This window comes from Colobus angolensis, unplaced genomic scaffold, assembly GCF_000951035.1.
Source record: "Colobus angolensis palliatus isolate OR3802 unplaced genomic scaffold, Cang.pa_1.0 Scaffold43, whole genome shotgun sequence".
Taxonomy (NCBI): Eukaryota; Metazoa; Chordata; class Mammalia; order Primates; family Cercopithecidae; genus Colobus; species Colobus angolensis.
In genome coordinates, this window is record NW_012117710.1 from 2,512,377 (window position 1) to 2,525,759 (window position 13,383).

The window sequence follows — 13,383 nt, forward strand, 5'->3', positions numbered from 1 at the left end:
TCCATTCCAGGCCAGGGCACCCCTACTCTACCTGTAAAAGTAGGGACCTGGACACCTTGGGAGCCCTTAGCCCACAAGGAGGGGCCGGCACATAACAGGACCCCAGTAAGCACCCATGAGTAAAAACCAGCCTAGATACCACTGGGGATGCCACTGCCTCCTCTAAAACAAATCCTGGAACCTACAGTAGCCAGACTTGTCTAAAGCCTGTCACTATCTGGCTAAGCTTAGACTTTTTAAAATAAATTTAAAAAGAGGCCTAGAAGTAAAAGAGCCGTATCTACAAAGCTTGGAGAAAAGCCCCAAAAAGTGCTCCGAGACCAAGTGAGACCCAGAGCGTTCCCACCCAGACGTGCAGCGGAGCACTCAGCTGTCCATGCAGCCAGGCACATGCCAGGGTGGAGCCCCGCGGTCTCTTCTGGGAAGCACTTCTCTCGCCTCTCCCTATGGGGTTCCAACACCCACAGCACCGCCCCCAGACTCTGACAGTCTCCAGCCTGCCCGACCCAACCCGGAATGAAGTCCAACAGGGCAGCGTGAGCCTGTCGGCGCTGCTGGGAACACCCATCTGAAGCTTTACAAGGGGGCGGAGAGGCACACAGGCTGCACCCCAGCCAGGGCCGTCTCCAAAGTGAGGCAGCTGTCAGGAAGCTCTCGGCTGGCCTTGCTTTGGGGGTCTCGCTGGGATAGTGCAGTTCGAGTAACCCCAGGGGGGCCCTGTCACAGCAGCCAAGAGCGCTGGAGGCTCAGCCCATACATCACCACCAACTGCAAGGCACAGAGACTCCCTCGCTCAGTCCTCCACTCTTCAAAGGCTCAGCACGCGCCTACTGCACGCCCGGCGCAGGGGCGCTAAAGGGACACCCCGGCTCTTAACTCACAAACCTCAGGATTAAGAGGAGGAGTTGATGGAAAACCAACACAACCCCAAGGCAGAAAGCGGCCAGGACTCAGCCACAGGAGGAGCTGGGGCTGAGAGGAGGAGAGATGGCAGGCACCGTGCTCAGATGCAGCTGGGAACCCGGCTCATGCCCGCCTCGGCCTGCACCTCCGGACAAGGATGGAGCTGGGAACCTGGCCCATGCCCCACCCTGGCCTGCACCTCTGGAGGGAAGCGCGCTCGCCACTCTCCAGCTCCAGGGGCCTGGGGCCTGCACACCGGACACACAGGCCTGGGGGGGTCCTTCTCCCTCCAGGTCATGGGTTCCACGAGAGCAGCTCATGGTGAACGAATGAGTGAACAAATGAACAAACCAAAAGGGGTAACGCGGCCCAGACCCCGAGGCAGCCAGCATGCAGGCCCAGAAGAAAGGGCTGTGCTCACACAAGCACCCAGAAGGCCAAACGCTTCTCCCCCTCCTCCTCCCATGCCCCAAAGAAAATCAAATCGGCACCAATTAAACTGGACCAACATACCTGACAGTCGCCCACCTTCCCAAGCACTACCAGGGCGTCTGGTATTGATCAGCGCAACAGCCGGGTAATTACAAATCATGTGCACGGTAACTAGGATAATAAAAGCGTCCCGGCTGGTCAATTAGACCCTTCCTTGGAGGAAAATCATGTATCCCCTCACTGTCCTCCTAATTGGCCTCACACATCAGGGAAGCTGGGCCCTGAGACTTGTCACCTGGCCAGTCTACAAATGTTTTTGGGAAAATGTCCAGGTCAGCACTGACAGGTGCCCAACTTTGACTCCAGAGGACGGGTCAGCAGTTCCAGGTGGGCAGAGCTGCCAGGACTCTGAGCTGGCAATGCCCGCCTTCCACCTCCCCAGTACAGCCTCCTCTGCAGCCCCTCCTCAGCCCCCTCAGGCCTGCCCCTGCTGACAGGTACAGTGCCCACCCAGCGGGGTGGGAAACAAGGCCACATTCAGGCACAACGGGACGGGCAAGGAGCCAAAACCAGCGGCATCTCGGCCATGAGCAAATGATTTCCTCCCTAAAGTGGGGGCTCGGCTGCAGGACTTGACACCCACTCCCTTCCTATTTCACAGGGTCCCCCTCAGTGGGAGCTGCTAAATGACATTTCTGAAAAGCCAAGCCTTTGAAGATGCCTGCTTTCCTCACTGTACTGTGACTTCGAGGTGGATCTCTCTAGAAACGTTGAAAGCACACCGCCCCAATTAAGTGACGACAGTCACACGCCGTGACGGGAGCGCACGGCAGTCATGCTTCCTGGGAGGGCGGTGTGGCACCAGCTATGAGTCTCAAATGCACATCTCTTTTAAACTAAAAATTCTGCTTTTAAGAATTTACCCAACCAGCATAGCATGGCTAATTGGGGGAAAATGCTGGAAACACCCTAAGTGTTCATCAACAGGTGCTGCTGGAGTCTGAGTCTGTCCGCACTCTTTAAAGTAATTCAGCAGACCAGCCTGTGCTGGGGCCAAAAAACTGTCAAAAACTGAGTGAAAACAGTTGCAGAATAAAACTGTGGAAGGAGCCCCAATTTAAAAGGTGATGGGAGTACATAAAGAGCTTGTATGCACACACACTTTCAGAACAACACACAAGAAACTCATCAGGCATTGCCTAGAAAGACGAACAGGGGCTGAGCACAGCACGCCCTGCTGCCCGCCTCCGGGGCAGTCAGTTCTGTTCTGGAACAGTCCCCCAGGAATAATGAGAACACAGGTGACGATGGCCAGGCAGCTGTGACACGGCGCACCCAGCCCTGAGTGAGGTCACCAGGGAGGGAAGGAAAGGAAGACCACGTTCCGCTTTTCATTCTATTCGTTTGCATTCACGTAGCTTGTTCTGATTTTTTTTTTTTTTTTTTGAGACGGAGTCTTGCTGTGTCGCCCAGGCTAGAGTGCAGTGGCCGGATCTCAGCTCACTGCAAGCTCCGTCTCCCGGGTTCACGCCATTCTCCTGCCTCAGCCTCCCGAGTAGCTGGGACTACAGGCGCTCGCCACCTCGCCCGGCTAGTTGGTTTTAGTTTTTTGTATTTTTTAGTAGAGACGGGGTTTCACCATGTTAGCCAGGATGGTCTCGATCTGCTGACCTCGTGATCCGCCCATCTCGGCCTCCCAAAGTGCTGGGATTACAGGCTTCAGCCACCGCGCCCGGCCGCTTGTTCTGATTTTAATCAAATGTGAAACTCCTTGACCCTCCGCAGCCTACACCTGACCCCACATGCTGCCACTCCTCAAAGCACTCGTGTGATGTGCCAAAGACCCAGGAGGTCCAGGCAGCCATTGTCTTAGGCCTTCCATAAACTCAGGGGATGGGTCCCTCCTCAAATGAAGGCTGGCTTTAAATAGCACCCCAGGCCACCCTCCAATTCAGTCCAAGTCGCCACTAAGGAATTTTCCTTCTCCTCACAGCTAATCCAAAGAGCGGACCGCTTGCTGTTGACAGGCCAGCTTGAGTGAGGTATAATCTGCACACATGAACCGTTTCACAACAGCAGTGTCAAGAGCTTTGCTGCATGTACACCTGTGCAGCTGCCACCTCCATCACGTCAAAAGGTAGCACCCCATAAGACCCCAAACATATCCCAGCACAAGACTCCAGGGATCACTGACCTGCTTTTTGTCACTGTTGCTCAGTTTTACCTTTTTTAAAAGTTCAAATAAATGGGATGGTATAGTAAGTATAAACTCAGTAACTGTGGCTTCCTTCACTCAGCAAGAGATTCGTTCACGTTTCCAAGCACAGCCCGTGCCGCGCGTTACACTGCATGGAGACGCCACGGTCCACACATCCCTTTGCCTGCTGACAGGCACCTGCGTTGTTCCTGCTCTCGGACTGTTAGAATAAGGCTCTTACAAACATTCCTGTACAAGTCTTCGTGAGGTCGCATTTTCTCTTGGGTTTCTCTTGGGTTAAATACCGAGGAATGGAACTGCCGGTCATACCGTAGTGTGTACAAAGCTACCAAACCATTTCCAAAGTGGCCACACCACTTCCTACTCCCAGGGGCAACGTTTGACAGGCCTGGCTGCTCAGCATCTCTGCCAGCAGTCAGGATGGTCAGTCTGCTTAATTTTAGCCATTCTGTTGGGTACACAGTGGTATTTCACTAAGGTCTTGAAACCACCTTTACAGAATTTTAAGTACTGAGAGAAATCTACATTACTGACTCCATCTTCCTTCTAACCTCATAGGATCAATTCTTTTTTTTCCTTTTTTTTTTTTTTTTTTTTGCTTATTCTAATGCAGAGGCCAAGATAACTATGAGAGGAATTTAGTTTATAGTTAAGCTTCAAGGCAAGGAAGACTGACACTCGTCTTTGTTTGGAGATTAAGGCCGCATTCCTAAGACTGGCATTACTACAGGGGCCTGAACTTTGCTAAAAACAGGCCCGGTTAAGCCACGACCTTCACTGCTGACTTAGCTTGCTCTTCTACGGTGCCTGCTGCCCGGAGTCATGTAACCAGACATTGTAAGATTCGGAACTTCCCTAATGGCTCCTGCAGACATCACTGCTGTGAAACCTAAAAAACTGGTCTTTGAGATATTTTTCAGATTTAGCATTTCAGCACATCAAGAGATGCCACCTGGACCTGTGACCCTATCTCCCAGGAACTGACTCAGCTGCATGAAGACAGTCCTGACACCCCTGTGATTGCATCCCCAACACAACCAATCAGCACTCACCACTCCCTAGGCCACTGCCCGCCTAAACACCCTCAAGCCCTCGCCTCAGGCAGACAGATGTGAGAGTTATCTCCCGTCCACCTCCCTTGGCTGGCTCTGCAGTCATTAAACTCCTTCTCGGCTGCCACACCTGCCATTCTCCGTACGTTGCCTTTCTGGGCAGCAAGAAGAACCCTGTTGGGCGATTACCGTCTTAATTTGCATTCCCTAATAACTAACAATGTTGCCCATCTTTTCATGTCCTTATTTACCATTTGTATACCTTCTCTTGTAAAGTATCTGTGAAAAGCTGTGAAAAGCAGGCCTGGTGCAGTGGCTCACACCTGTAATCCCAGTGCTTTGGGAGGCCAAGGCAGGTAGATCACCTGAGGTCAGGAGTTCGAGACTAGCCTGCCAACAGGGTGAAACCTGTCTCTACTAAAATACAAAAATTAGCCAGGCGTGGTGGTGCACGCCTGGAACCCCAGCTACTTCGGAGGCTGAGGCTGGAGGATTGCTTGAACCTGGGATGCAGAGGTTGCAGTGAGCCAAGATCGTGCCACTGTACTCCAGCCTGGGCAACGGAGCGAGATTCCATCTCCAAATAAATAAATAAATAAATAATAAAGTACCTGTTAAAAGTCTTTTGACCATTTTTTAAGCTATGGTAATCTTACTAATTTGTAAGAGTTCTTTCTCTATCCTGGAGCGTGTCTTTGGTCAGATACATGTTAATATCTCGCAAATATTTTCCTAGTCTATGGTCTGTCTTTTCACTTTGTGTCTTTTGAGAGCAGAAGTTTTCGATTTTGATGAAGTGTAACTTATCAATTTTTTTCATGTATGGTTCATGCTCGCTGTATCATAAGACCCCTTTGCCACACCCTAGCTTCCAGATTTTGTGACTTTTGCACATAGGTCTATGCATCATTTGAGTTAAATCTTGTGTCCAGCATGAGGCAGGTGTTCAGGCTCATCCTCGCCACAAACAGCCTACTGGTTTACCACTCTTGGTGAAAAGACTCTTTCTCCCACTGAATTACCTTGACACTTGTGACAACCATCGACACTGAATTCTTAAATCATTTCTGAACTTTCCACTCTGTTCTACTGATTTACGGATGTCTACACTTAATACCACACTGTCTCAATTTATGCAATTTACAATGTGTCTTGAAATTGGCCAGTGTAAGCCCTATAACTTGTTCTTTTTCTAAACTGTTATTGCTATAACAATTTACAGGTGCTTTACATTCCCATAGAAATTTTAGAATTGTCAACCAGACGCAGTGGCTCACGCCTGTAATCCCAGCACTTTGGGAGGCCAAGGCAGGTGGATCACCTGAGGTCAGGAGTTCAAGACCAGCCTGGTCAACATGGCAAAACCCCGCCTGTACTAAAAATACAAAAAGTAGCCAGGCATGGTGGCATAAGCCTGTAATCCCAGATACTCGGGAGGCAGAGGTTGCTGTGAGCTGAGGTGATGCCATTGCACTCTGGTCTGGGCAACAGAGCAAGACTCCATATCAAAAAAGAAAAAAGAAATTTCAGAGATCGGTTCATCACTTTCTGCTGGGACTTCGATTGGGATTATGTGAAATATTTGGGTCAATTTGAGCAAACTGCCATCTTAACAATGATGAATCTTCCAATACAAGATCACAGTACCTTTATGATACTCTGAAGTACATATTTGGTCTTTCCATTCCCTGACATACATGCAGCTTTTTATCTGGGGTGAGAAGACAGCCTCTTGTGAACTAATGCGCCGACTGCTGGTTGGCAGCCCCCAGGCAGCTTCAGACAGGGTGGTCATCCAAAACACCAAGGTGGGATGAGAGGGTGGGACTTTGAGTCCTACCCCTTACCCTCGGAGGGGAGAAGGGCCGAAGGATGAGTTGATTCCCAACAGCCAATGGTATAATCAGTCATGCCTCTGTAATGAAGCCTCCATAAAAACCCAGAAATAAGGCCAGGGTTCAGAGCTGCACACACGGAGGCCCCTGGAGGGTGTGCCCAGAGAGGGCACAGAAACGCCGCGCCTCTCCCCGTACCTCCCTCTACCAACCTGTTCACCTGTATTATTCGTAACATCCTTTATAACACATGACTAAATGTAACAAAGCATCTTCCTGAGTTCTGTGAGCCACACTAGCAAATTAATAAAACCCAAGGAATGGATAGTACAAGCCTCGTTTAATAGCCTATCAGTCCGAAGTACAGCTGACGTCAGTGACAGGGGAAGGGAAGAAAACAGCAAACTGAAGCACAGATGCCGGCCTACTACTTGCGCCCGGAATCTGAAGGGGGCACAGACGTGTGGGACTGGGCCCTGACCCGGTGGGAGCTGATGTAACTCCAGGTGGAGAGTGTGCAGATGAGGCTGCAGGACACCCAGCTGGTGTCCCCTGGAGAACTGCTTGGTGTGGGGGAAACCGTCCAGTATCTGGTGTCAGAGGCTGTGTGAGAGCAGAGGGGCAAAGAGTTCGTTTTTCCTCTTACAATGTCTCCATTTTTCTACATTAGGTGATCTTTAATGTCTCAGTTGCGTCTTAAGCTTCTCAGTGTACAAATCTTACACAGATTTTCTTATATGCATCCCTAATATTTCATGGACTTTGATGCCATCATGTGTAGTATGTACTTCCAGTGGCTCACTGCTAGTATACAGAAACGTAACCTATTTTGGTACATCGTCCTTGCAACCTGTGACCCTGTAAACCTCACGGTTTAGTCCTACTGGCTTGTCATTGATTCCCTGGGAATTTCTATAGATAATTATGATGTCTCCAGATACAGACAGTTTTACTTCCTCCTTTCCAGTCTGTCCGTTTTTTCTTTTTGCTTCCCTAACTGTAATGTTGAAGATCTCCAGCACAGTGCAAAAAGGGGTGATGAGAACAGACACCTTGCCTGGTGTCCGTGTCAGGGATGCAGTCAGTCTCACCTTGTATTATATCAGCTGTGGTTTTCTGCAGGTGTCTTTTACCTGGTTGAGGAAGTTCTCTTCTCTTCCCTTCCTAGCTTGCCGAGAATATCCAATCACAAACAAGTTTTGGATTGTTACAAATGATTCTGCTGCTCTCCTATGGAGATGGCCTGCACCCCCTTTCATTCTACTGAAACAGGTGATTTTCCAAAGAGAAGCACCCTGCATTCCCAGATGGCCTCCAGCCTCACGCCATCTTTCCCACTGGCCTCTCTCTATTACTCCTCCTCCTCCTCCTCCTCCACCTCCTCCTGTGCCCCTGAGGTCTTGCCTAGACTGACATGTACCTCACAGGGTGTGTGCTGGCATCCACTTTCCTCACCCATAAATCATTCCCCAAGACAGATCATGCTCCTGGGAGACCAAGCTGATCGCATCGCTGCCTCCAGACACACGCCTCGCACTGCTGCTAACTCCCTCAGCCCAACTCCCAATACCCTAAGGGTGATGGTGTCCACACCACACTCCCGGCACTGGCATCCTGCCCTTCCCCACGTGTGTTCACGCAGGCTCATCCACACACACTGTGTCCCTCCCTGCCTGTGACTTCAAAGTCGTAGAAACTAATATGCCCCCAGCCCACATGACCCCGTATGCTGCACATGTCACATGTGCCCAGGCCTGTGTGACACATAAGGACCTCGTGCCACAGGGTCTTCCCATGGTTTCACTGATTCACCCCAGCCAACTCGCGCAGCCTCCTCTCCTAAGACCTAAGAAGCCCCACATGGGGAAGAGGGTGACGAGGCCACTCTCTCCTAGGGCTCAGCCCAAGCCTGGGGCGAGGCTGAAGAGCTCTCTGAGGACTGCAGGACATCAGCGCCCTGTCCTTAGGGAAGGGCCCACGCAGAGGACGTCTGGCCTCAACGCCAGGAGCTCACAGCCCACGGGTCTGAGGGCCCCAAAACACTGGTCAGAAACAAGGCAGGCATGGGTCAGCCAGAAGCACCCCGCTGAAGGCAGTCAGCAACAGCGGCCAGAAGCCCCTCACATTCCCATCGACCAAAACCCCAGTGTCAGCAAGCAAGTCCCATGGTGGGACAACAGCAGGTCCACCAGGCCAGAGAGACCCAAGGGAAGCCGCTGTGGGAAGGATCACCAAGGCAGGGGCACCACCTAGTGGCAGCAGCTCCTCTGCACCCATGGGGCCGGGGGCCTCGGCAAGCCCCAAATCCCAACAAAGCATGGGCCCGGAGGCACGCAGACGCCAGCCCAGCTGGCACAGGCCCAGGGCACTCCCAGTCACAGAGCCCTCTGCTTCCAGGACATCTGATGTCACCTCAGGTCCCCATGGCTAAGAGGAGGGGAATCCCTGAGCTCGCCCACAGAGGCACACGTCTCCACACACGCATGGCAAGTGCACTCAGCCCTCCCACGGGGACCACAAGCGGCAGCTGTGGCACCCGTGGCCCCATGACCCCAGCTTCTCACCGCGTCTGTGTCCCTGTTGCCCACTTCATCACCACATTCAATGTTGCCAGACATGGGCTTCCAAAATCCTAAGACCTGCCCAAACTTGGTCCCTACCATCAGAAAAGCAAGCCCAGTGCATCCGGGGCTTACCCAGAAACGCACGTTGGTTTTTGGTTTTGTTTTTGTTTTTTAGAGACAGGGACTCATTCTGTCACTGGAGTGCTGTGGTGCAATCACAGCTCACTGCAGCTTGACCTCCTGGGCTCAGGTGATCCTCCCACCTCAGCCTCCTGAGTAGCTGGGACTACAGGTGTGCACCACAGAGCACTGCTAATTTTTTTTTCTATTTTTTTTGTACAAACAAGGTCTCAAATACATTCCCCAGGCTGATCTCAAATATCTAGGCTAGAGCAATCCCCCTGCTGCAGCCTCCCAAACCACTGGGATTACAAGTGTGAGCCACTGTGCACAGCCAGAAATGCACACATTTACCAAACCATCCCGGTGATTCTATGAGCCGTATTCAGGACCGCCAGCCTGCATTCCCATGAACTGCGACATGAGCAGTACCCTCACTGATGTTGACCGTGAGTCACCTGAGATCAGGCCCTGATGCAGAACCACACTCAGACAACCGCCCTGTGGAGCACCACGCGGGCAGCAGCGGGAGCCCTGAAGGGGCCCAGGCATGGCAGACAACCCAGCACGTGAGGAAACCTGCCCTCTACCAGGCCCACAGCCAAGGCCAACGCAGGAGACCAGGAGTCGACCCCCACAGCGAGGACGGCTCCATCCGCCTTCCTGGCCATCAGCCTCCAGCTGCTCAGAGAGGATGCTCACACCAGCCCTCTCCAACTCACAGGGCCCTCCACAAACACACGATCGTGTGGGATTTTCACATGCAGTGGGGGAGAAGAGCTCCATGTCTCCCTTTCAATAAAGGGAACACTGACCCAGAGCAGCACAGTGACTTGACACAGGTTTTACTGTTGCGAGGAGTGGGAGGGTGGGTCGAATTCATCCTCCAAAGCACTATCTGTTTTCCTCATCAAAGCTGCAGGGCACCACACATGCATGCCACTTGCCTCCCGCCCACTTTTAAGCTGGTGGTTGGCACAGGCAGCCCACCTCCACCAGCCCTGCAGACCAACCCCTTCTCTCCCTCATCCAGGGCCTGGCCACCAGGGAGGGCAGAGTGAACACAGAACACACAGGCAGGCCGCACCCCCAGGCCAGCTTGCCCTCACACTGGCCACACCCAGGCAGCACCCCCAGGCCAGTTTGCCCTCACACAAGCCACGCCCAGGCAGGGCGCTCAGATGCGGGAACAGGGCCGAAAGGAGCAACAGTACTTTGTAACCAGCCAGAGACAGCAGCCAGCTGCGCCAGGGCTACGTGCCTGACTGACACCCAGTGCTCCAGGGCAAACTGCACACTTGACCCTCCAACAGGGCCAGGCCCATCAGGCACGTGGGAGCCTCTGATGTCCCTTCACAAGAAAGAAGTCACGAAGGTTTCATCTGGTCAGAGTATTCCTAGAAGCAGAAGGGTCACCTTCCAAGCAATTAATAAGCCCAGAGAACAGACAAAAGCACAAAGCATTTAGGCCCCACTGAGGCCGGCCCTACAGGAGCCTGTGTTCTACAGGGGGAGCTCAAGAGGAGACAGCAGCCCGGGCCATGCTCTGATTTAGCAAAGCTCAAAGAAAACGAAGGGGCACTTTCAGGTGACAGAGAACTGAAGCCAGTAATGCTGATGAGAAGGTGGTGGAGCCTAGGAACAGCAGTCGGACGGTGTGGTCAAAGATAGCTCTTTCAGAGAGTCTCATTCTCAGCTTAGTCTACAAGACCATGACGAAAGACAGGCAAGCGGGAAGCCTTGAAATCTCACAATCAAACACAAGAGGTTGCCTCAGCACCAGCACCACAGGCCCCAAGCCCCGGGCTCTGATGGCTCCTTCAAAAGCACCGCTCCTGCACCTCCTGGAGACCTGGCACACACAGGGCAACCACGCAGAGGGGTCCAGACGAGAGCTGCCAGGAGGCAGTCACCTGCAGGGGCCAACCGAGCAGCTGCTGGAGAAAGATGAGCACAGGGCCCTGGGATGGATGGAGCAGGACAGACAGGACTAGACCTGGGAACGGTCCTGCCCTCCTAAGAATGCCATCCCCAGCACCCAGGGTGGCCCCCGGCAGCTCCACCCCACATCCCTCCACCCACATGCTGGCACTCAGCTTGGCACAGACTGGCTTAAGAGGCTGCTACAAGCAGCAGACAATCGTCTTCCACTATAGTGGGCGAGAACCGTTTGGATCTGTGTTCCTGCCCAAACCTCATGTTGAAGTGTAATCCCCAGTGCTGGAAGTGGGGCCCGGTGGGAAGTGTTTGGATTGTCGGCGGATCCCTCACAGCTTGGTCTGTCTTCATGACAGGGAGTTCTCATGAGATTGGGTCATTTAGAAGTGTGTGGCACCTCCCTCCCAACACTACTCACGCTCGCTCTCTCTCTCTCGCACACTCTCTCACTCCTGCTTTTGCCACGTGGCGTGCCTGTTCCCTCTTCACCTTCCGCCATGACTGAAAGCTCCCTGCGGCTTCACCAGAAGCCAAGCAGATGCCAGTACCATGCTTCCTGTACAGCTGCAGAAGCGTGAGCCTATTCCACCTCTTCCCTTCATAACTACCCAGTCTCCAGTATTTCTTCACAGCAATGCAAGAACAGCCTAATACAGTGGGTTTTTCTTAATTCTAAAAACTCAGTTCATCTCCACTGGTTACAGTTCCCTAATATGAATGATTTCCCCCAAAAGCAATTACTTCCTCAGTATACACCAAAAAGAGTCTTTTCACAAAGCCCACAATGCAGGGCAATCAGATGCCTGCCACTGGTTTGCTGTGGATATTCTGCTTCTCAATGAAGATGTTACTAAGGCTTCAGCAGGATGAGTCGCTCAGTTCCACTGCCCCACCCGCTGGGAAAGGCCTCATTAAACCTGAGCAGCCAGGACAAACGCCCCCCACCCGCCACAGAGATGCCTGGCTGGAGACAGCGCCAGGGAGCCAGAGGCTCTGCTCTTCCCTGGCGACCCTTCAGAGAAGGCGGGACCCCGGAGGCACCTGCCCCTCCCTACCTGATGCTCAGGCCCGTGGTCTGGTCCAGTCTCTCCCAGCTTTGCAGCTTGGCCAGCAGCCTCTGAAAAGACAACAAAAGCATGGACCCCGTCATTGCCTGCCGCAGGATTATCACATAAGACTGACAACAATGACCACGATGCTAAGTCCCTGACCTCTCAGGAGAGCCTGCCCTCATCTCTGAGCTGAGTGCTACGTGCTCCAAGTCTGCTCAGAAGTGGCCGGGTTATTATTCCGCAACTGCAGAAGCCACACTGGCGCTTCCTGCTTTACTCCTTCCTGGCCCTGTAAATTCAAGTACAAACCCCAGCAAGCTAAATGCAACGTGTGGCTGTGGAGGGAGAAGGCAGACAGCCTCAGAAATGATCCTGGGGTTGACTGTGCCCCAGGGAGCAGCCTTAGGTGCTTGAGCCATGAGGATTCACCCCTCCCCCATCTTCCAGGGGCTCCTCAGGGGAGCCAAAACCGGGAGCAGACAGACTCAGTCCTGGAGCCAAACTTCTCCTCATCAAACAGCAGACCAAGACCAACAGGCCCCAGGAGAGGAGGGCAGCCGCCCTGGAGCACGGGGGAGGCTGACATCACTGCCTACAGGCCAGTGTGCCCCTGGGTCACACACCTGTCCCATGCTGAGCAGCACCCCAAAGAGATGAGTCTCATAGCCCTCCCAGGATGGAAGCAAGCTGAGAGCAGGGACTCTGCCTTTGTTCTGGCCTCGCTTCACCTCCACCCAGCGCCAAGCACCGTGCTGTGATCAACGCTCCACTCGGCAAGTCAGTCAGGTATTCTCAGAGCGCCTCCTACATGCAGGCACGTGCTTGACCAGTAACTACCCAATAGCCAACACCACAGAACATTCACTACGTGCCCGGCACTGCTCTGAGCACTTCACAGAGACTCCTGTGAGCCTCACAGTCCCGACCAGGCAGGCACCAGCACCGCTCCTCCCTGTGCAGATGGGGAGACGGACAGGACGGTGAAGGAGCCGGCCCAGGGACACGGAGCAGCGCAGACGGGAAGACAGACAGGGCGGTGAAGGAGCCGGCCCAGGGACACGGAGCAGCGCAGACGGGGAGACGGACAGGGCGGTGAAGGAGCCGGCCCAGGGACACGGAGCAGCGCAGACGGGAAGACGGACAGGGAGGTGAAGGAGCCGGCCCAGGGACACAGAGCAGCGCAGATGGGGAGACGGACAGGACGGTGAAGGAGCCGGCCCAGGGACACGGAGCAGCGCAGATGGGGAGACGGACAGGGCGGTGAAGGAG

The 13,383-nt window shown here is 53.4% G+C and overlaps 1 protein-coding gene across 4 annotated transcripts in view; it reads right to left on the minus strand.

Moving 5' to 3' along the window:
• Positions 1 to 13,383, minus strand: part of MAD1L1 (MAD1 mitotic arrest deficient-like 1 (yeast)) — a 416,346-nt gene that overhangs the window by 382,800 nt on the left and 20,163 nt on the right. For all 4 annotated transcript variants that reach the window (XM_011956957.1, XM_011956959.1, XM_011956961.1 and 1 more), the window contains one exon: positions 12,118 to 12,179. In XM_011956957.1, coding sequence (XP_011812347.1) covers positions 12,118 to 12,179 — 62 coding nt within the window. The remainder of the gene's footprint in view (positions 1 to 12,117; positions 12,180 to 13,383) is intronic.